This window comes from Chelon labrosus (genome assembly GCF_963514085.1).
Source record: "Chelon labrosus genome assembly, chromosome: 21".
Taxonomy (NCBI): domain Eukaryota; kingdom Metazoa; phylum Chordata; class Actinopteri; order Mugiliformes; family Mugilidae; genus Chelon; species Chelon labrosus.
In genome coordinates, this window is record NC_140354.1 from 2,946,539 (window position 1) to 2,969,408 (window position 22,870).

The following is a 22,870-nucleotide window of genomic DNA, read 5'->3' on the forward strand; positions in this document are numbered from 1 at the left end:
ATCTTCTGTAACCGCTTGTCCTGTGAAGGGTCGCAGGGGTGGGGGGGAGGGGGGGCTGGAGCCTGTCCCAGCTGTCATTGGGCGAGAGGCGGGGTACACCCTGGACAGGTTGCCAGTCTATCACAGGGCTAACACAGAGAGACAGACAACCATTCACACTCACATGCACACCTACAGACAATCTAGAATCACCAATGAACCTAACTAGCATGTCTTTGGATGGAGTACTTGGCAAGAACCTACGGAGAGACAGGGAGAACATGCAAACTCCACACAGAAAGGCCCAGTCAGCCCAAGGGTTCAGCTGATTTCTCCTAATTAAAAATAAATGATTATGTGTCTATAGGCCTAAATTCTCAATATTTCCAAACATATGATAAGTTGTCTTTTGATCAAACAGCCCAGCCAAACAGGACATCTTCCACATCAAGGAAGACAAAAACAGCATGATGATTTAATATATTATGGTTTATTACTCATCACAAATGTCATTATCATCATTAATTATAAATACATCAGTTGTAGATCTGAAGGAATGAATTCAATTAGCTATGTATTTATTTCACTTTCATCAGAGAGTGACTTGTAAACGTAAAGACACAACAGATGTAACGGCATGGGGAGAAAAACAGCAGAAACACACTTTTTTTTTGTTGTTTTGTTTTTTTAAATATTTGCATCAGTGGAGTCATTCCCAATCCAATGTTATCAAGAACGACTTCAGGATCAATGCGGAAATGCACAAAGGACCTGACAGAAATTTGTTTTCTTCGTTTGTCCTGAATATTGCAGAGCGTTATGCTGACCCTACAGCTAGTGTCATTTGACCATGACAGCAACTCCAGCCCTCTGAACGAGCAGAAACGACACGATCTTCAAGACATGAGCTCTGAGGACGTATTGCTCATAAACATGGGCCTGACAGTGTGCTAAGAAAAACACCAACTGAAGAACAGGATTCATCTTTACATAACACCACTCAGGTCTTTCTGATCAGTGGTGAAATCAGTGCTGCTGTCACCACACACATCAACAGTCATGATGGAGTAACATTTGCATAGACGTGTTCAGGTTATCCACACTAACACTACATAAATCTGTGCCTACAATGCACTGGCGTCAAAACAGAAGAGGGATGGAGTGTGTGTGTAATATTTATATATTTATATGACAGCCATGTAAAGACCTCAAATAAGTGGAGAAACAATGGAGGACATGTTGGCTACAATTACACGAAAGTCCCTCTAATCATCTATGAAACAGTACGGTTAAAGAGCATCAATGTATTTTTTTCTTGCCATCAAATGGTTTTACACTAACAACCTGGCACTATTCATCGTATACTGATGGAGTTCAGTGCCATTTAATGAATGCATAAATATGTTACAGTACAGAACACTGAGTGTAAATAGATTAGGAAGTTAGTCCATAAGTCCTTATGAATGTTACAACACAACCTTTTGAGACAGATGCACTTAAGATCTTCAATTCAAGAACTATCCAAAGCTCAAAAATGACCTCTCAGTATATTATACAGTACAGAGAATTTCCACTCCCAAATATTCTGTCTGAATCGTTCATCTCAAAGTTTGTTCTCTCTTAGGCCCACTTCTTTCACTCACGTCTATTTAATACTGCACTTCAGTAAACTGGAGATTCGTGAACTAATTTAACCAAACCAACATTGACAGTAAACAATAGCAAAAGACATGCATTGAGTTTGTTGTGTAAAAGCAGAGGACTTAACGTGCAAAGAAAATACAGATCAAAATCACTTTGAATGACCCTTCTGTAACTACACCGTGTAGTCGGCCATCATTCCAGTCAACCAGGTGTCTCTTACTCACATAGAAAAATAGTCAGATCAAAAATAATAATAATAATAATAATTCATAATATACTATATTTGATTAAATTAACCACTTTGTACATAAATACATCAGAGCCCAAAGGTCAAAGATCAGAGGTTAATGCTACATTGGCACACCTGGCACCTCCAGACAAGTGGCTTCCTATAGGTCCTCAAGGCAAAGATTTCAAACTGAAACCTGTCTGCCCAGACTCTCGTTTTCTATGTCACCACAGTAACAGAGCGGTCAAGTTAAGCGGTGCTTCGCGCGAAAAAAAAAACACGTGCAAAAAAACATCCTTCATTCATCTAAGTTACTTGAAATCACATTCTAAGGGGCTAATCAACTTAAGTTCTTAACCATACTGAAATTTGGCTGGATAGAATGCACTCGCAATTTTGTTCAATATAATACTAATTGTACAGAAGGACATTTGGTCTGCAGGACTTGTGCACAGATACTGTTTGTTTTCACACAAGAAGTTTATTGATAATGTTGCACCTGCTTTTCGCAAAAAAAAAGCTAAAGCCTCAAGTAAAAATCCTTGCTACCCTTGTGTGAGTTTGTCAGAAGAGAAAAAATACTAAAAAAACATGAAACATCTGCCACCACTACATGGGGCCTGTGTCTGGTTGTACTTTTAATTTTCTCCCTATTTTTTACCAGTTTTCCCCATCATATCTACTCCAACGAGAGAAAAGAGTAAAGATTTGGGAAGAACCACAGGAAATGGTTTGACTTGAGAGAAATAAAAGCAGGCAGAGAGAGACTGAAAACAAGGAGGCCACATAGAACACGACCACGTTTCACTATACTACTAAGGCACACACTCACAACATTTAATACGACAATAAATACATCCTCAGCAACATTATTAGCATTTCTTCAGTGCCTGCGTTTGAGATGACTTCCAAGAGGTTTTTTTTTTCCTTCTTCCCTGGACATCCAGATAACCTGTTCATACATTACAACTGACGGGGCATATGAAGTGGTAACGGGATCCTGCAATCTTTAACGGTAGACTTTTACTTACTCTATGGCACCGTAACTACTTCTTCAAACGTTCAGTTCAATAACCCCTTGAGTTATTGTTTCTCCAACCACTGCCATCAACCTAATTAAAATAATAAAAATTTGAAAAAAAGAATTAAAAAAAAAAAAGAGACTGTAATCTTCAGAAATAATATTCAGATTACCAGCCCGCAATCCAGTTTGTCCCATCTTAATAAAAATGAAAACAAAAGCATTGAGCGAAAGGCAAAAATCCCGCCCGAGGTGCTTTTAAAACCATGATCCAGTTTTCTCCACCATAGTCCTTGGACTAAATTAAGTCTTGAAAATGATGCATTCTAAAGGAAGCCATTCCATTTTTTACATTAGTTACTCTTTCAGTTTCTGGGGGTCTTTTGTTCCCCTGACCTCCTTCATGTTCAGTCTCCCCTTTCATTATCCCGGGTGACGGGCTGGAAAACTAGGCCGAATCTTTCCCTGCTGCGGCTCCATTTTTGTCCTCCACTTCTCCTCCCCCTTTATCCTTTTTCTTGCCCCCTTTCTTCTTCTCTTTATCGAGCCTCTCTTTCTCTTTCCTGAACCTCTCTTTTTCGGCCTTCTCCTTTTCCTTCTTTTCCTTCATTTTTTTCTTCTCATCTTCCTTTTCTTTCTTCTTGTCTTCTTTGCTTTTCTTCTTCTTTTTTCCTTCTTCCTCTCCAGTTGCGGCACCAGCTGATGACGCCACATCTTTTTTTGAATCTGGACATGGCAGAAGAGGGGAATTGTTTGCAGTAGGAGAGGGGATAGTAGGAGTAATTTGCTCAGAGACAATCTTAGGAGATGGGGACAGAGTGCTGGGTGGTGGTGTGCTTTGCTTTGGGGCTGAAGAAGCTTGTGGGCCCTGTGCTGAGGTGCCCTCTGAAGCTTGAGCAATCTCAGGGGAAGAGCCAGCTGCATTCCCGACTAAGGGGCTCTGACCATGAGGTGCTGGTGCTCTCTGACCAGCTCCTGGAGGAATAGGTGGCTTATGGCTGGGGCCATGGCTTGGACTCGATGTTACAGCAGGTGGAGAATAAGGTGACATGCTCTCCATTCCTGATGCCCCTGAGAAGGAGCCCTTTTTAGTGTGGGAGTAGAATGGAGCCTTAGACTTGCGGAAGCCAGGGAGTGAGAGGAGGCTAGAAGAGGCCCTGAGGGGTCCTGGTGGTGGGACAGCACTTCCCAGGAAAGAGAAGCTGCCACCAGAGCTGATGGAGGCAGCACGGCGTTTGTACTCAAAGATGGCTCTTGTACCATGGAGACGACGGCCAGGCTGGTGTGTAAGCTCCCCTCTGGACTCCCTCCACTTCCTCACCTGGGTGCTGCATTCCCTCTCTATGAGCGCCTCAGTCACTGGGAGTGTAATGATCTGACAATCAGACAAGGATTAGACAGACAGAGGAAGTGAAGAATACTAGACCAGGCACTTCAGGACTAAGTGACTCATAACTCGTGTCTCTGAGTAAAAACAGAAGCATGTTTTGCTGGCGTGTTAAGCTCAGAAACACACTCACACTCACCTCCTGTACTAATATGTCCTCTCTGATAAGGTCAGGTGAGATGTTCCTAAGACGCTCCATGGTCTCATACATGCCCTGCAGTTCGCGAAGTTTATCCACAGAGCCAAGCATCTGTTTCAGTAACACCAAGCCCACACGAAACACTATCTTCACTCCTAGAACCAGTGACAATCAGTTAGGTTTATGAGAAAACTAAATCACACACATAAGTCTGCCAAACCTAGGCAGCAGCCAACGTACTTTTCTAGGCAAAAATCCTATTTATATATAATCTAAAGTATATTATTTATCACCAGCTAGAGGTAAATGCAGCAGGCCATGAACCATGCACATTTGAATAATACCTTCACAGAAGAACATGTCCCATACACGCAGGACACAGGACCATGGTAAAGTTCGTGAGAAGATACACATAAACCACTCGGTCATGTAGAGAATTGGGTCGATCTTAAACTTCTTAAGGTGACGGTACGCCATCGGACATGTACGCCGCAGCAGAGAGAAGAAGATCTCGCCATCCAGCTGAATCGCTTCCTAAAAGACAGAAATGACAAGTCAGTAACACTGAGACCACAGACAGAACAAGACAAAGACAGACCAAGAGCTTATTCTTTCACTGACCAGCCCAGCACTGTAGTAACCAGGGAGATACTTCTCACATATCTGGACCAGGCACCAAAACGCTTGCTGTGGAACATAAACAAATTACAACAGTTATGCAAATAAGGTTCAAGTATTACTGTAATGTGCTAGATTGAAACACAACTGAGCTACCAATACCCACTTTTGTTACAGAAAATCTTTAAAAATAAAATAAATTGAATTGTCATTTAATCTTTTTGCATTTCGTTTTATGTGCATTTGTGATGCAGTGAAAGATAACTGTACACATGCCATTCCTGTCCTTCTGTTAAACAGACCTGCAATTTAAACGGTTGCAGCAGCTTCCAGTAAATAAAGACAGTTTGCCATGAAGCCTTTACACTAGATAATAAGATTTACACAACACAGCTTTGACAGTCATATCTGCACACAGCATACATCTATTTATTTATGGAAGCGAGTAAACTCTGAAAGACAAAATACATATTAGGTAGGTCTGTGTGGTTGTCCTGCTTTAAAAAGTTCAGCCCATGTGGTTTCTAAGCTGTGAGAGCACTGAAGTCACCGTTGACTCTTTTATCTTATAGTTTTGCCAGTGAATATTCAGTACGCGTTCTGCAGCCCTTTTTTAATATAGGCCGAAAGCTGGGTCAAATAATAACCAAATAAAGTATCCATTTTGTTTCATTTCCCACTCTGCCCAGTCTCTTGATTAATGTGTCATACGAAGCAAGATAAACAAAAATAGCCCGGAACAAAACACCCATGACTTCTAAGCAAACAATGTGTGCACACACTATATAAAAAATTAAGGTTGTAACATGCAACACAGCGTCCTCATGTGTGCCCATTGGTTTGTAATCAAGGTGGTAATTTATTTTAATCATACAGTGGGAGTTGAAAACTATAGCACAGTCTTGTGTCATCCCCGCGACCCTTAACAGGAATAAGCGGGTACAGAAGATGAATGAATGAATGAATGAGTCTTGTGTCATGTGTCTTTGGGCATGGTGGAGACATTTTATGGTCAGGTATTGGTGGTTGCCCAGTGGCTCCAACTCTCACCTCAGCAGGCATATGCATGAGCAGCACTGCAGCCACTGGAGCCTGGGCCTGGCAGTAGCCCTCATCAGGCCGGTAGACAGTGTAGGCCTTCAGGATTCGGTACAAATCTTGTTGCCTGCAGGCAAAGCATGAAAATTATCAAGCGGCCAAAAAGGGAAATTTTGGTGTATGGAGTGTATAAACTAATCCAGACAAACACCTCTAAAACATGGTAATCAAGTATTTTTACTGAGAGATAATGTCACATTGGTGCAGAGTGTTCTTTTCAATGATACATGTTTGTATAAAACACACAGTGTATGTGTTATTTTACCCATGGCCACCACGGGCAGCAAACATCTCATGAAAAGGGAACTGCCTGTGGAGATCCTTCTCAATAATATCCAACCATTTAGCCTCTCCCTGCTCTCTCTCCAGCTCCTGTGGTGAAAGACACAACTTTAGCTACATTCACTGTTTATATATAACAAGAGTAGAAGAAAATACATACAACAAGAACATTAGTAAGTCACAGGTGGGTCTGGCAGTATACCCAGCAGTATGGACAGAGAAGCAGGGCCAGGATTACTGGTCCACATAAGAAGCTTACAGCTCAACAGGTCTGCGCTTGCGCACATTTAGCACCCCTGCAGCTGAAATTGCCCTATTCAGGCACAGATACTCTTTACAATGGTCTCCACTTTAAGCTCAACCAAAACAGTGTAGCATATTCACTGTCCTTAAGTTTTCTCAAATAAACTTTAACCAACTTTGTGGACAGAGAGAAATACAGAAGTTGAAAGAGGATACGAAGAATTTAAATATAAAATCAACACCCATCAACCACCTTTTTCTCTTTTCTTTTACAGTAAGTACAATAGAAGACTGTGAGAATCTAAAAAGTAAGACATGTAAGATATTTTTGAGGTTTGGTGACAACACTGTTATTGTATGGCAACAGTCATACCGCAAATTTCCCAGGGTTGGCATCTAGAAGCTCTTGGCTGTTAGACAGCAGCTGCCAGGCTTTGGCTCTGAGAGAAGATGGAACCCCCTTCCTACAGCGCAGCTTCACCTGTAACACAAACAGACACAAAGGGTATTGGCTAAAGACACTGCCACTCGATTACAATGTTCATGTTTAGTCATGCGTAAATCCATTTGTAGGGGTGGTGGCTCACCTTCTGGAAGCGATGTTTGATCCACTTATCCCAGTTGTTGAACATATCAATCCATTTCATCTCCCTCTGTCTGGCAACTTCAACTCGAACATCCTTATCACTGCAATGATGGATAAAATAAAATGACTTCATCGCAGACAGAATGAGGAAGTTCTCTATTGCTATTCAAGACACTAAACTAATGACACAAATGAGTTACCTCACATTCACTATAACATTTATTTGCACATTACACTGAATAGCACAGTTGAACAACATTCCTAACAAGGATCAGAGTGCTCTCCACTAACAATGGTAAATCAATAAAGTTTTAATTATTCAACAGTGGCAAAGCAATTAGCTTTTCAGAAAAAGCAGATGCAGAACTGACAAAAAAAAGAGAGGAAGAAAGCAAATGGGTGTGATGGGCGATACCACAGAGACAGAGAATCAGTACATATTGAGTCACAAAAGCGCTCTCAGCATTATCTGAGTCAGACCAAGGGGAGATAAAGTATGGATAAATATGTTAAGAGCAGCAGAGGAGAGAAAGGCAAGACAGAGAGGCTGAAATTGAGAATATCAAAACCCGGTTGTTGAACATATAAAAAATTTTTGAACATGGTCTGCACAGTAGCTGGAGTGAGTGATAATTAAAATGAATGTCCTACTACTTACCCGCTATCACTGTACTGATTCCCACCTAGGAAGCCATATTTATCAGTGCGTCTGACAGTCAAGCCATTGATCTCGGAGTCTGAGCCCACAGAGCTTCCATCCTCTCCCAGCCCAGACAGAGATTCCAATGTTCCTGACATGAGGCTGGCTGATTCCAGATAGCTGAGGGTGTCGGGGGCCGGCCGGGGCTTGGGTAGGGGGAAAACAGGCTCGTGGATCAGTGGGACAGTAGGACTGGGGTGTTCAGCTCTGGTGGGGGTAGTGGGCAGGTCTTCCTTCCTGGCTTCACCGGGAGTGTCAGGCTTTGAAGTTAGAAGAGGAGGTTCACATTGTGGTTTTTGTGCTTGTTGGAGCGGCTGGGGTTTCTCCTCTTCAGCTGTTGATGATGCTGAAGGAGCAGGTGTGGGACTGGAATCTGCAAATGCCTGATATTGGCCCATTGTAAGCTGACCATCATCCAGGACAGGAGTTGGGTTATGAGTGACATGAACATTTGGGTACAGATTAGGACCAGGATTGAGATCGGGGGACGGGGACGCCTGTGGCAATTCGCCTGGAGCTGATGGCTCGCTTGCCAGTGCTGGGGTCACCATTTCAGTATTCAAAAGCTCCACAGCAGCTGGATCACTGGTCATTGTCTCCTGCTTAATAACATGAGGTGTAGTCGCATTATCGCTCCCTGCTGATTCTTCTCTTTGTGAAGCAGCCTCATGCACCAGTGATGGGATGGTCTCAGCAGTAAGTTTGGGAGGACTTGAGGGTGAATGAGGAGTCAAGGATGAACGCCCTGACAGTGCAGCAGGAGTATATCCAGTCAAAGCTTTGTCGTTGTAAAGGGAAGACTTGGGTGTGGGCGTCTCCCTGGCAGACTCTGGAGCAGGACTGTTGGGGGCAGGGAGCGATGTTGAAGATGGAGTGATGGCTGGAGCTGTATGAGGATCAACCAATGCAGGTGGTGATGGAGATAAGGTGGAGAGTTCAGCCATGGTTTCACTTTGATCTCCCCTTCACAAACAAAAGACAAAAAAAGTTGAGTTTAGTCCTGCAGAGGAACAACTATCCATTCAGTCACAACTGTGGTAACAAACACAATCTGCAGCTATCATACATGATTTGTTCAGATAATAAACTATCAATACACTTACAGTCTCAGAAACAAGTCAACTCTCAACTTGAAAGGTCTATACTGCACACAAAATATGAGCAGGGTGTGAATGAAAAACATACTTCTGTGGGAGTATAAGCGCAGAGTTCCTCTTCTTAAAATAGGTCAGAGAATTGGATAGGAGAAGCAACAAAAGAAGTGAACTATACTTTGAAATTATGGAAATTTAGGATTCATGGAGCAAATACCCACACCTCAAATTGCAATTCTTACAAATAGGAAACCCCTTGAAGACTTGTAAAAACAAGTCTGGTGTTCTGATATACTGATTTTGCAAATAACAACAAAGCTACTTACAGCGATAGAGGTCCCAATTTATATTTCCTCTTTTACTGCAGAAGACTATATCGTACAGTAAAATATGAATAATATGTGTAATTCAGAAAGGCTTTGTTCAGAAACATCTACAGCAACTAATAACAATAACATCTTTATTCTCATTTTACTACTTATTTACTTTATTGACGTAAAAGCCAGAGCGCTTATCTGTTAACGCAGCGCCGTTAACAAATCTGCATCTAACAGTTATCCGGTTCCCATACAGAGGTACCAGGGCACTGGCATTTGATTTTATCAACAAAGCAATCGGTCAACCATGGTGATCCAATGTTTTGCTGATGAAGCAGCGTTATGTCTGTAGTGGTTATTTCAGACAGCTATCGTTTACATGCTAACAGCTAATAACACCAGTCACTTTGTTGTCATATCCTCTCTAGAGGCCTCGCTCGAAGCGACCCAACTTCCCGATTCAGTGCACAATGGTAATGGTTTACTAACAGCTAATAGTCAACACCCTTACTGCCTGCCAGGCCTGGCCGAGCAGCGTCCACGGCCTTGTCCATCCCGATAAACCCGGTCAACTACAACTTCCACTCCGCTGTTAAACTCACCCACGACCGGCGTGTCACTAAGATCCGTCCGCCTGGAGAGCCAGGGGTTTCTTGACGGCACGTTCCCCCGCCACAGCTCCGGTTCCACAACTTCCTCCGTTTGGTGAAAACAAGAAAAAAGCGAGACCGGTGCAGGAAGCGCTGAACGGGGTAGCAGTTGGAAGAGCAAACGTCCTGCAATCCGCGAGCTAGCTAGCTAAGTTAATAGCTAGCTAACTTAGCCTATTTTAGCCTAATATAACTATTAGCATTAGCGCCGAGGGTGTTCTGTTTCTGTTAGCCTAGCTAGCAAGCCGAACGTTAACTCGGTTAGACATTCGGACTCACTTCAACGATTTTGATTTTATTCTGGCAACCCCCTAAGTAACAGCTTTTCATTCTGAAACAAAAGGACGTCCTGTGATTAATTTATCAGAGCACAGCAATAGGGGTGCATCCATCGAGAACAGCCAGCATTTCCTACTGACAGCTACGTGCGTGCTCTCGTCGATGTTGTCGGGCACGCACACGTACAGGAGCCTCCCTTCAACAACAGAAATTTTCTAAATGTGTCACTTTTAGTTGCTTCTTTACATTTGTCCCCGTTTTTTGTAGTTTAATACTACTTCAGTCACAAATGTCCATCTCTGCGTCTTATGTGTATGAAATGCAGTGAGATAAATTAAAGGATTATTATAAAGAATTATTTTATCTTATTTTACTAATGAGCTTGTTCACGTAGTTGCAGAGAAGTAAAATTCTGCAAAACAAGAAAAAAACTAAAGCGATTTCACGTGTCAAAAAGGTCATTGGAGTGTAGATGAATAAAATCGTCGAAGAAATTTCTGCCACTTCAAAGTGCTTCCCTTTATTGGTATATCATTCTAAAACACTAGATGGCGCAATCCGCATTAATTACAACCGTTTTAAAGCTCTTGGAGACGCACACAGTGTGTGTTTGGAATCACACTGAGGCATGCTTTCTGTCATATTGTATTGTTAATCCAGCCCATATGTAACAAGGGTTATGCATATGATTATATAATTATACAAAATGTATGTTTTTTGTTTACATACCTGATGATTGTGAGCTACTCCTCCTCAGACGGAACCTCAATTAGCGTGTGTTCCCTGGGTCCTTTTTTTGGGAAACCCCATGTTTCTATAAAGTGCCCTGTCCCGCTAACTCTCTCTTGCCTTTATGCTCTGTGGGAAAGGTGTGCACCCTCTTTCCATTCTCGTCTGTGTTTTATTGGGCCTCATTTCACGGGTTAATACAATGTGTCCGTGTTATGTCCACATTTTAGGGGCTCGCTTGAGGGAGGTCAAGCGGATCATTTATTGTTTTGTTTGATCTTTGTCGTCAGATAATAAAGACAATTGAAAGAGCAGTGCCATGGTCTCCTCCCTCCTCAAAAATAAAAACACAACGCAGAAGAATTACACCGGTTACACATATATCCCTTATATACATGTTCACCAGTGTTAAGGTGGAGGTATGTGTGAGCAGACATGGTAGTAATAATGTCGAATCCACAGATATTCTCACATCTTCAAATTGGCTTTTGTTTGGTTTTAGTTATTCAAAAATCATCAGTGATTGTTGCTGTTGTTAGGCGACTGTGAGTCATTTATTTCAGTCTTTCATTTTTCTCCAAGCAGACATGTCAGTGAGTTGTGGAATGGAAATGGTTGTTGCTATGGAAAACCACAGAAATGGGGGACACCCAGGCATGCTGGAACAAGTATTCTGCAAAGGAACTCCCATTTACCTAGTCTTAGTCATACAAATCAATGCTGTACAGCTGGTTCTTATAGTGTGATGACAAGTTTCCACAAGTGAGGGCCTCACCCCATTACGGTCTGTGTAAACAAATTTCCCTGTTGCCATGGAGATCCAGACGCCAGAGAATCTGGTTACCATGTGGAGTTGGCAACAAAATTAAAATTTATGAGCCAGATCTCTAGGCAGCACAAACTGTCATTATGACTGCACATCATAACAAAACATATAACATTATGTTATGTTTTCTGTTACTGTTAACTGTTATGGAAGTAAAAACACGAGAGTTGTGCCACTCCCTGTAATGTAATATCGCGTGCAAAGTCACGAGAAAGGCAATGTAGAATAAATTAAACAATCTTTATTACAAATTACAATAAAATTAAACAAGATTTAATTATTGAAATGATATTCATATATATATATATATATTACTGAGATATAATAGTGAATGCCTGTAAATTGAGTTTACATTTGTCACAATCTTTGTCCTGATGTTGTACAATTTCTGGTGTAAAAATACTTCTTAAAAACTTTGCTATAAAGACTTGACAAGTGTATTGCACATACATAGCAAATGTGGCAGTAACTGTAATTATTACTGTTGGCGGCTTTGGAATAAAGCTCATACATACTAAATCACTGTGTTAGAAAGTGTCATGTTTTAAACAGCACCATCTCAAAACATCATGATATTGCTAGTCTGTATAACTCACTCAGGTTACACAGTACATACAGCTTGCTTGCTTATTGCTTTATTAACTAACATAAGGCTTACACAGCAGCCTTTGATATATATTGTAGAGGTTGAAGTCACATTAAGAGTCCTTGGGGTCATCTACAGGGAATGTTTCGATCCACTTCTGTGTACGCGCTAGACACTGAGCCCAGTTATACAGGGGCCGGTACTGGAAATAACGCTGGGCTTTGTCTGTGCCCACTGTGAAGGTGGTACTAGCCACAGCCAAGGTGTAACGGTTCAGCAGCGGTGTGTAGTTGTATATAGGGCTCAGTATCCAGCGGAGCAAGTCATTAACCATGGCTAGGAACCAAAGCACCACTGCAGGCATGCGGACCTTTCGGAAGTTAAATGCGGAGAGCAGCATCATGTTGAAATCCTCGTAGCTTTTATAGGGTGAGTCATCGTAGCAGAAGAAGGATTCCCCTCCAACTGTCTGCGGGTGCCCTCTCAAGGCTCGGGCGGCTAGTACATGCATCCAGGCCACGTTGCCTAGAAACACAAATAAGTGGGTGAATACCAGATTGTAGTACAGATACTTAAACAGTAAAGTGTGTCCAGCCTGAAGAACGGAAAAAGAAACTGAGCTCTCAAATCACTTAAGGGCCTTTTTAAAAGCTTTTCTTTTAAAAACTTACAAACAAGAACATTTGTTATTAGAAACGGAAGAGTTACAAGTACTGCATAAGGCCGAGAGACATAATGATATTATATTAGAATAATAATGTTCATCCAACTATATTGATTTATAACCATTATAACCATATAGAATAAAAATTGCCAATACATCAGCAAGAGCATAGTGCTTGAGTTAATGCGCAGTTACTCACACAACTCTATCCACGTTCCACTGTGATCATCATTAACGTCACCTGACACGCATGCATCGCTTGACTGAATATCTATTTACAGTGTTCTATTACAAAATAGTTTAAATAATCAACTGTAAATCATTACACAACATGTGATAGTCACTGGTTATACTTAATCATTTGTTTTCACATAAGCATCATCTGATACTGTGATTAATCAGGAAGCTCTTGTTGATATTTTGGGGCTGATCAATAATGCATGTTTTCATCATATAGTGAAAGTATTAACTGCGTTCAAAGGACTGTATAAATAGATTTTGGCAGATCAACAACCAAGTAATATAAGCAAATATATTTATATCTCTACTTTGAGTCTTTTTCATTTTATCAGCTGAGACACTTCCAAACTTTCTGTAAAATGTGGAGGAAGTGGCACATTCGCACTTCTGCTTTTGGTCCTGGTTTGAACATGTCATTGTGCCTAGTTTCTATTTTTGCTCATTAGCTTTACTCGCCTTTGCTCTCAGAGTTAAACATAGAACAGAAGTGGGAATCTCACGCAACATTCAAAAACTGCTCTCATTTAAATCTGTGTGTAGGACTCACAAAAGCGCCACATTTACCTGCATAAACTCGCCCGTGTTCAACGTGATCTGGGATGCCCCCGATAATCAGGCCTCCTCTTTGAACAGCCATTTTGTAGAAGTCTTTAATTAGCTGGTGCCCCTCACCATAGATCCCTGTCGGCCTCAGTGAGCATGTGAACAAAGTCTTTCCACCCTTTACCTGGACAAGAAACAACATCAGTGTTGTGAATCAGACCAACAAACAAATACACACACACATACAATATGGGTCAAAGGAAAGATTCAGTGGATCTGAATTGTAAACAGCAGGAATGACACCACAGCAGGCCACAAAGGAAATGAACTGCAATTCTGTGGCACAGTTGCACAAGAAATGTTTTTACAAGCCTGGATTCCAACCAAACATATGGCAGCACAAACAAATATCTTTATAGCTTCAACACTGTGTTGCCGAATCTTAAAATGATATACTAAAATATGGCATACCTTGGTTCCATTTGCTTCAAGCACAAGTTTCTCTGCCTTTGACTTGCTCCTTGGATAGGCCATAGTGTGTTTCACATGGTAAGGTGTGTCTTCATTGCCCCTGTAGACAGATAAGTCAAACATTCAGGGAGGAGTTCAGGAACAAGTAAACAGAAAGTGTTTTCTTGACCTCCACACATATCAGAGGAATGTACTAAACAAGGCCAAACATGGACTTGCACAGAAAGAAAGAGCAAAATGGAGAGTGTTGTAAAGGAGACGTGACAAAAAGCACATCCTGATACCACGTTTCCGTGCATACTTTTTGATGTTTTCATCATAACGTGTCTGAAGTTGTAGTGCTTGCACAGCAGTCTCCTCAACAAGAGCAGACAAAGGTTCATTCTTACATTGTTACTTAATCGTATGATGTCAACAGAGACAGAATTACAAAAAGTATTCTAAGGTACAGCTGTAGCTATACAAGTGCAAACGCCGTCTGGAACAGTCATTCCACCTGGCAGACAGGCGCTGGTAGTTTGTCTTCTTTAAGGTGGATTATACCATATTGTTCAAATATGTTTTAACCAACTTAATACTTCAGAATGTAACTTACAGCTGTGCATACTGATTTTCATATCAGAAGAAAACAACAGGAAACCAGTCATATATGCAGATGTTCCTGTGCTGTCCCTCGTACTGATTTAGTTTTTCTTTGTCTTACTGCACTTGTTAATAGATAAAAACCTTCATATTGTATTCTGCACTCACTAACAATTTATGTGCTGTTTTTTCATGTAATGGTATTCGAAAATCCAGATAAAAAATGTGGGGAAAAATAGTTTTATACAGTCCACAGCTGTAGTTGATTTCAGATACATTTCTATGTAGCAAACTGACAAAGCAGAAAAGAGACGTCAAAGAACAAAAAAATAGGGTAAAGGTTAAGGTAAAAACAGTGAACACAGTGTCATCCACGACACAAAAACTTCAACCCACACATAATCGTGAAGAGTCTGTGTATGTACTACTGAAACCTGTATTATACCTTTACTCAAAAAAACAACCACCTGGCTCTGACGCACATCACCGGTGAGTGAGCTCATGGTTAGTAATCTCATGGTTGGTAATCTCTGTTTTTATCTTGCACAGTTGTGGTTTCAGGAATACACACCAAAAATATTAAGCTATTATTAAAAAAAAAACATTCAATTCAATTCAATTCAATTCAGTTTTATTTATACAGCGTCAATAACAATACAGGTTGTCTCAAGGCGCTTTACAACATCCGGTCTCAAACCCGGCCTGAAACCCCCAGAGCAAGCCTGACGGCGACGGTGGCAAGGCATTCTAGTTGAGGCATGCTCTCTACTCTCTTTTCTGTCTGTACCCGGCTGGTCTTAGACAGATGGGTCTCTCCCTATGAGCTGGGTTCTGCTCAAGGTTTCTTCCCGTGAAAAGGGAGTTTTTCCTTGCCACCGTTGGCTTCAGGCTTGCTCTGTGGGGTTTCGGGCTGAGTTTCAGAACAGGTTGTAAAGCTTCATAAGACAATTTGTATTGTTATTGATGCTATATAAATAAAACTGAAATGAATTAACAGAAAATTAACACTCACAAATGAGTATAACTGCTGTGCAACAAATTGTCTTCATGATTACCATATTGTCTTTGTTTATTTACAATTTTAATCGCATATATATATTTATATTTATATTTAGTTTATATATAAATGTTGCACATTAACAGTATTCTCACAAATGGGTGCATATGTCTCTATTCTTCCATGTATTCTGTTTTTATTGCTATAAATTTGTCTTATCGTTGTACGCATGTGTTGATTCTCTTTGTTGAGATTTAATCCTTGAATGATTTGAATCAATAAAGGTGAGCCTGCCATCACATTAATTACTGATCCTGTTTTTACATAATGTCATAATGACTACTGGTGAAGCAGGTTTCCAGTCAAACCTGCAGACTTGTCGCTAGCTGTATGACTGCAGCAACTTACATAACACGCACCTCACAATATCGCTAACTACACAATGTCATACAGAACATTGGATGGAAAAGATACGGAGTGAGTCTGAACGCAGCCAATGGCTTTTGTTGTTTTTGAAGAAAAAAAACCTGCATAAATGCTTCTTGATTAGATCACAAGGTACAGAATGTTTTGTGTACTATGAACTTTTTACTCCAGCTGATCATATCTTTTCGATGCAGGCCTTACGTTTTACACAATGGCACATTCTAAAGAAGAAGAGCAAAAGGAGGCAAGACAGCAATCACAGAACATAAACTAAAGGAGCCAAAGCATTTCTCAAAATGGGCGTCTAAATTACTACCATGTGGTTTGGTGAGAAAAACAATTGGAGTTGCACACTGAGTCACCCGGTCAGCTTAAAGTCAGTTAAAACTGTACATAGCTCAGAAACAAGTAAACAGAATTGGACATTTTTAGCTTCACCTCTTAAAGGGGTCCCCATCGATGTTGGGACCGATGACTTCCATGCTGCTGGTGTAAACCAGGCACTCGATGCCGCACTCCACACAGGCGTTGATGACATTCTCGGTTCCTGCGAGGTGAGAAAACATCATTTAACTACCATTATTTATAAGTGCTGTTTGGATAGATTAGACTGAACTTTACTAGGAAAGCAGCAAGCCTCTCTTCCAAAGTAACATGGCTGACTTTGACACATTTGGATTTCATTCAAGATGGGCAAAACTGGAGATAACCTCGTAAACTAGATTAAAGAGAAAAAATGGAAAAAAAATACAATAGCATTGTCAAGAAGACAGTGATCTTGACGTTACAGCTGTCTACACAAGGACAGATGCAACTTGTAATGAATTTAAAAGAGGAATGGCATCCATATGTGTTCTGTCTGGCTGAGGGGAAACTGTGTTTTTCTCTCTCCACAAAAAGCTTCCCTCTGTTATCAACAGTGAATGAGCAGTGGAAAGAAATATGACCACAACAGAGTGGAAGAAATAAGACCTCGCATTCTGGTATTTAATACTTTTTCCAGGTCCTTTCAGTTTCCTTTATTAAATGTGTTTTTGACCTTCGGTAGGGAGAAGAGGACACAGTTTGTTGACAGTCCTTTCTGGCAGAAGATGAAAAGAAGCTCTGATAAGCGTGTATGCTGAAATCTGTTGCAAGAACGATAATCCATGGCTCATGCTTTAACTTGCTATCCGGAAAAACAGATGATATATGAGCCACACAGCAGACCGCAACTTCCAAAAGTAATTAGCCGCTGAGTACAAATAAATAAATAAAATCAAGATGTATGTAGGACTTAAGGACACCAAGCCTTTTATCTCATCGTGAAAAGCACAGGTGTTATTAACAACAGGTTCTAAGTTCATGATCTTGTGCATAAAGGCTGACTGGAGGGACTTTTTGGAACATAAAAATCATTCTTAGAATTTGTTCCACATGTGGTTCCCCTGCTGGGATATGGGGTCAGAGTCTGCATACTGATCCATGTATATCATTTAAAACTTCTTAATACCATACAATCCATCAATTAACATCCCAGCACCTCTGATCTGTAATTTGAAAAAGACTGAGATTTTTGTCTGAGAACCTGGGGAAATTACCAGCAACTTGAAAAATGTGATGCAGACAAAAAAAAACCCTCTGGGAACAACACAGGGAAATATAATACAAAATACTTGTAATATTTCGTAACTGGATAAAACAAGATCGAACCACCCTTGTTGATCGCCCAAAAACGTCAGAGTCAAATTACTCCCTCCATTGTGTCACAGTAGTTGACATCACTCTGCGTGAATTTATTCATGCTCTGGCACTTCAAAATGTTGACATCATCTTGACAGCTCACAGCAGACTCAGCTTACAGATAACAAAAGCATCTTTTGACTGGTAAATTGCTGCTGATCACTTCCAGATATTTACTTGGGAGTCTCACCAGAAGCCCTGAGCACAAATGTCCTCAGTTTAACTAGGTTAAATGAAATTCCAACCATTTCAAAATGTGTTTTTAGCCTCGTGCAAAACATACGTCAACAGGATTCTTTTAATCTCACAGCCAGAGGTGCAGTACTTCAGCTGCAGTACCTCCTGGACACATGTTTTAATGGATAAGGCTGAAGATATATTTTGTTTTTCTTACACGCAACAATTACTGCAAAAGTACCAAGGCCAACAATGACACACAAGGATTGTGTACCCAGAGGTCAATATAGTTTATTCCCCTGAGTCGGCTGATCATATTAGCTTTAGTTTTTCTTTTTTTGAGTCTATGTTGCATTCACAAACTTGCTGATGTAAATACTTCCTGAAACAACACCAAATGTGCATTATTCTGCCGCAGCTGCAAACAGTCTGCAACTAATGCAACGGTTCGTCCTCTAGAGCCCGATTTGTGCACAGCTCATTTGACATGAGCGGCGCATGGCATCTGGTAATGTCATGCTTTTAAGGCAGTTGACTTACTACTTTGTGAGGCTTTATTTTATGTGACTGACACAGAGATTGTTGAGAAAGACACACGAAGGCTGCCTCTCTCTAAAAACCACACAACCACACTGCCATGCGCATGCTGTCTCAAACGCCTACAAAAATAGGTTTACAGTGTCTCACTCTGTCACTAGCTTTAACAAGATTTAATCTGCATACAATTATCTGTACTCTGCAACACTTCCACCCACAGTGAATAGCAGCACTTTTCATGCCATTTCCCGAAAAAGGGAGGGAACTTTGCAGGCACAATAAGAAACGCCTGGTCTATATCTGGGCTGTTTAAAGGTCATTCTACAGTTCTTTGACTTTTTCACAGCAAAATTAGTTTTCTTAGATTAAGCATCTCTCATACCATTTATAGCATAATGTGACACTTGAACTCACCAATCAAATTTATACAGACCATTAGGAACCACATTAGTGTGTTTTAGATTTGATGAAAGAGAAATCAGTGTTAGACCTTTAAATTAACTGTTACACTTGGAGAATGCCACTGCAAAACTTGTCGTTCATCCAGGTGTCAAGAAGAAACCCCTTGTAACTCCTATTTTCATTAAATTAATATGAATGTCTCCGTTTCCTGTGGCCAACGCCACAATTTTTGAGATTATATTTATGTAACGCCTTTGGAAACTATGTAAAACCGTGGCGTCGATTTCCTCTTTGTTGGTTCCCAGCATCAAAGCTTTCATAATAAAAAAAAAAAAACCCACTGATGTTTCCTGTCATTCTACTTCCTTGTAACCCTGGGAACACCACTCCCTATGCCTCACCTGTGACGTTGACAGAATAGATGAGGGTCTCTGGGATTCTGTGCCAAACATCCACCAAGCTGGCTGTGTGGATGACAACATCAGCCCCACGGGAGGCCTCCAACACACTGCTATAGTCTGTGATGTCTCCTTGAATGACTACCACCTTTGTCCGCTCTGAGGGAGAAACAGGAAGACACATGTCAAAAAACACTTGTGGTACAGCAATAGGAATGGTTTCCTAAGAATCCTACATGGGCACATAAACACAAAAGAAAATATGAAGGCATTTACTTACTCTTTGTTTTCCATTTGTTTACCAAGACGCAAAACATATTTTAGTCACAATGAATACTGTGACACCCAATTTACCCTCACACTAGACAAACTGTTTATTTTTTCATAGAGGCGACGATGTTGGGTCTTGTTATCATTTATGAATGTCTTCCACCCCTGGTTTATCTAAGCTGCCATGTGCGATCCTTGAAATGCTGATAGACGTATATGACATGGAAAGAGACTAGACCTTTGAACACCAGGTCTAAGATTCTGTTGCAATTGAGACACTCCTTTGGTTATTTGCATTCTTGTTTAAATGTTTAACAGTTACAGATGGGAATACCAATGAACACTGGAAACATGACACACCAAGTCGTCTCATGTTCCTCAGCCTGGGATCCCCTACAGAGAGCGTAACAGAGACTTGGCTCTCCTGCTGTTTGTAGCTGATCTGATCTTCCAGCGGCTCAGACAGCACCGAAACAGTACAGAACATACCTCTGTCACATCTGACAATAAATAACAAAAGCTGAATAAAGCCCCTGCGGGGTAACTACTTTGGATGTGGTTGGCACATTCCTCCCTCTGATGGGGGTACAGGGCTGCTCTTCAGTGTAATTTACTGTATTATGTACACAACATAATGAGTGCCTTGGAAACAGGAAGAACAAGAGTTGTTTAGATCTGGATTAATTTATTCAGTGTTGACTGATGAGTTTGTGTTAACTGGAAGAGGCTTTCATCATATCTCCGATTCCATGTTAAATACACCTTTGATATTATCTGGAGGTGGTGACCATGACAACAAAGTATGACAACATCATTTATCCTGACAAAGGAAATGTTGAGGGGTGGCTTCCCAAGAAGGTCGAGGACACAGGATGTACAGGAAATAAATGTTTGCCTTTGGATTCTTTTTCCATGGAGAGACACAGTGCGAAACGACACTCTTGGTGTTTCATTCAAATATTTATAGGTGAAGATCAAACAAACATGCCTTCATCAATCGGTTATTTTTAGTTAAGATATCCAGTCCTGAACTTAATAAACTGATCTTCATTGGAACTCTATAATACAGTACCTACACAGAAAGGGCTACTTGTTTAGAAGGGGGTTGTCCGCATCTTACAAAAAATTATAGGTGATGAAAATGGACTCAAAAGAATATACTGATCCAAGCAAAGTTTCATCATCAAGTATAATCATCAGTTTCCGTGGTGTTAACACAATATATATCTATAGGCTAGGTCAAAAAAAAATAGAAAATAAAAATATCATCGATAAAAACACATTGCCGAGTTGAACAAAAGCTCCCGAAATGTGCAATGGGTCAAAAACCAACGACACTTGGCCAAACATAAATAAGAGTTGACTTGATTAATGACACACTGCAGCAGCCCTGTGGCTCCTTTTAAAAATAAACAGCAAAGCGCGATGATCGGTCACGCCACTGCTCGTCTTACCTGTGCTGAATGCGTTCAAATCTGAGTCTATGTGTTTGTCGAACACCCGGACCTCCACCAGCTCGTTCTCCTTCTCCAGCAAAAGCCTCAGCAGGTGCCTGCCCAGGAAGCCGCAACCTCCGGTGATCAAATACACGAGAGCTCGTTGATTTTCAGACATGCTTAACGACTGTGTCGCACAGACTCACACTGCGGACGGGGCTGACTGAGTCTGCTGTTTCTTAGTTGAGGGCGTCACTGCAGGCGGGGCGGGGCGGGGCGGGGCCAAGTCCTCTCACTCACTGCTGCCCCTCCCCCCGTGATCTACAGCCGCACCAACATACGTCAAATCCAGCAGAAGCATCAATGTCGACCCAATAAAATGGCAAAATATACACAAAAGATGTAAATATAATTCACTTTACTCACCAGAACTTAAGAAACAATTTAGAGATCTTCTCGGAGCCTGTCAACCAAGTGTAGCGCTCATACTCGCTGTCCTGAAAGTTTCCCCGGCTGCGTCAGGCCAGATAGCTCCAGGACTAGGTGGCCTTTCCTCACAATATCCAGCTTTAGTTGTGAAGGCCCAGGCAGATTTCTTTGACTTCGGCAACACATAATGGCTGAAATATGATTGAATTAAAAGCTCTAATGCAAAGTTACACTGCAGGAAGCACCGCAGCTGAGAGACAGACATAAACTGAAAAGAATATTGGGAAATATTTAATAAGATTAATGGGAAAATATTAAAATGCAAGTCATTGGTTTTGATAACGTTTAGGCCAGCAGAGAAGGCTTTGTTGGCCCTGACCAAGGTGGCCAAGGTGTCAAGAATTTATTTCTATCTAGTAATAACACAGTTATAAACGTTGGTAATCCAAAAATAATTCCTCACTCTGTAAGTCTGCAGTAATAAAGCATTAAGAAATCAACAGAGGATTTGCAATTTAAGTTGTATCTAAAAAGATAATGTCCCAGATATGCAGACAACAACGTTTTACTAACCTGGCAACCCAAAAGTTATAACTATAAAGCATTAACATTTATTGCCCATTAGTAAAGCATTAAACTTTTAGAAAGGGTGGAGGGTGCAAATTAATGAATGTGTGGTACAAAGAGCTTTAATGCTGCCCTGTTTGGCATGCATATTTGAAGAGTGCAAGTACAGTCAACTTTTTTTTGTTGTTGTTGCTGCCAAGGTGCCATGTGACTGATTAACCTGCTATTCTCAGAACTTTCCAAGTGACCTTTGACAACCAAACTCTACTCAGTCAACCCTCAAACGAATGTCTGAACCAAAATTGAAGAACATCTTGTTCACAAGAATGGTGATGAACTCACTAAACAACACTCATATATACACAGTACTATATATAGTAAATATTGTCATAGAGTCGGAGATGTTCAGACATGCAAAGCCAACGTTTTGAGATGGAGATTCTGGTTGATTGAAATTACCAGACAACTTGTTTTGAATCTACGGTTTATCGGTTACTTGCAGCCCTTGAACTTTCCAGTCAAGGCCATTACAAATCCGACAGTCATTAGGAGGCAGGAAGAAAACTGGTCAAAGTTCAGTTTATGTGTGTCATCGAAAAAGG

General features: G+C 40.9%; 2 protein-coding genes across 3 annotated transcripts; both read right to left on the reverse strand.

Moving 5' to 3' along the window:
- Positions 1-418: 418 nt before the first annotated feature.
- Positions 419-10,581, reverse strand: tbc1d10b (TBC1 domain family, member 10b). 2 transcript variants are annotated; one of them, XM_084570424.1, is made up of 10 exons: positions 9,940-10,581; positions 7,885-8,889; positions 7,228-7,327; positions 7,014-7,121; positions 6,381-6,487; positions 6,068-6,182; positions 5,021-5,086; positions 4,744-4,933; positions 4,400-4,554; positions 419-4,248 (listed from the first exon to the last, which is right to left on the reverse strand). In XM_084570424.1, the coding sequence occupies exons 2-10, from the start codon at positions 8,868-8,870 to the stop codon at positions 3,322-3,324; spliced, it is 2,754 nt and encodes a 917-aa protein (XP_084426550.1). In that variant the 5' UTR covers positions 8,871-8,889; positions 9,940-10,581; the 3' UTR covers positions 419-3,321. The 2 variants fall into 2 exon arrangements, with proteins under 2 accessions (XP_084426550.1, XP_084426551.1); XM_084570425.1 differs by lacking the exon at positions 9,940-10,581 and having other exon boundaries at positions 7,885-9,010.
- Positions 10,582-12,055: 1,474 nt separating this feature from the next.
- On the reverse strand, positions 12,056-21,478 carry hsd3b7 (hydroxy-delta-5-steroid dehydrogenase, 3 beta- and steroid delta-isomerase). The gene is made up of 6 exons (XM_084570753.1): positions 21,291-21,478; positions 19,570-19,725; positions 16,769-16,877; positions 14,326-14,425; positions 13,876-14,038; positions 12,056-12,932 (listed from the first exon to the last, which is right to left on the reverse strand). Exons 1-6 carry the CDS (start codon positions 21,448-21,450, stop codon positions 12,520-12,522), a joined length of 1,101 nt encoding a protein of 366 aa, XP_084426879.1. The 5' UTR covers positions 21,451-21,478; the 3' UTR covers positions 12,056-12,519.
- Between the last annotated feature and the right edge of the window lie 1,392 nt (positions 21,479-22,870).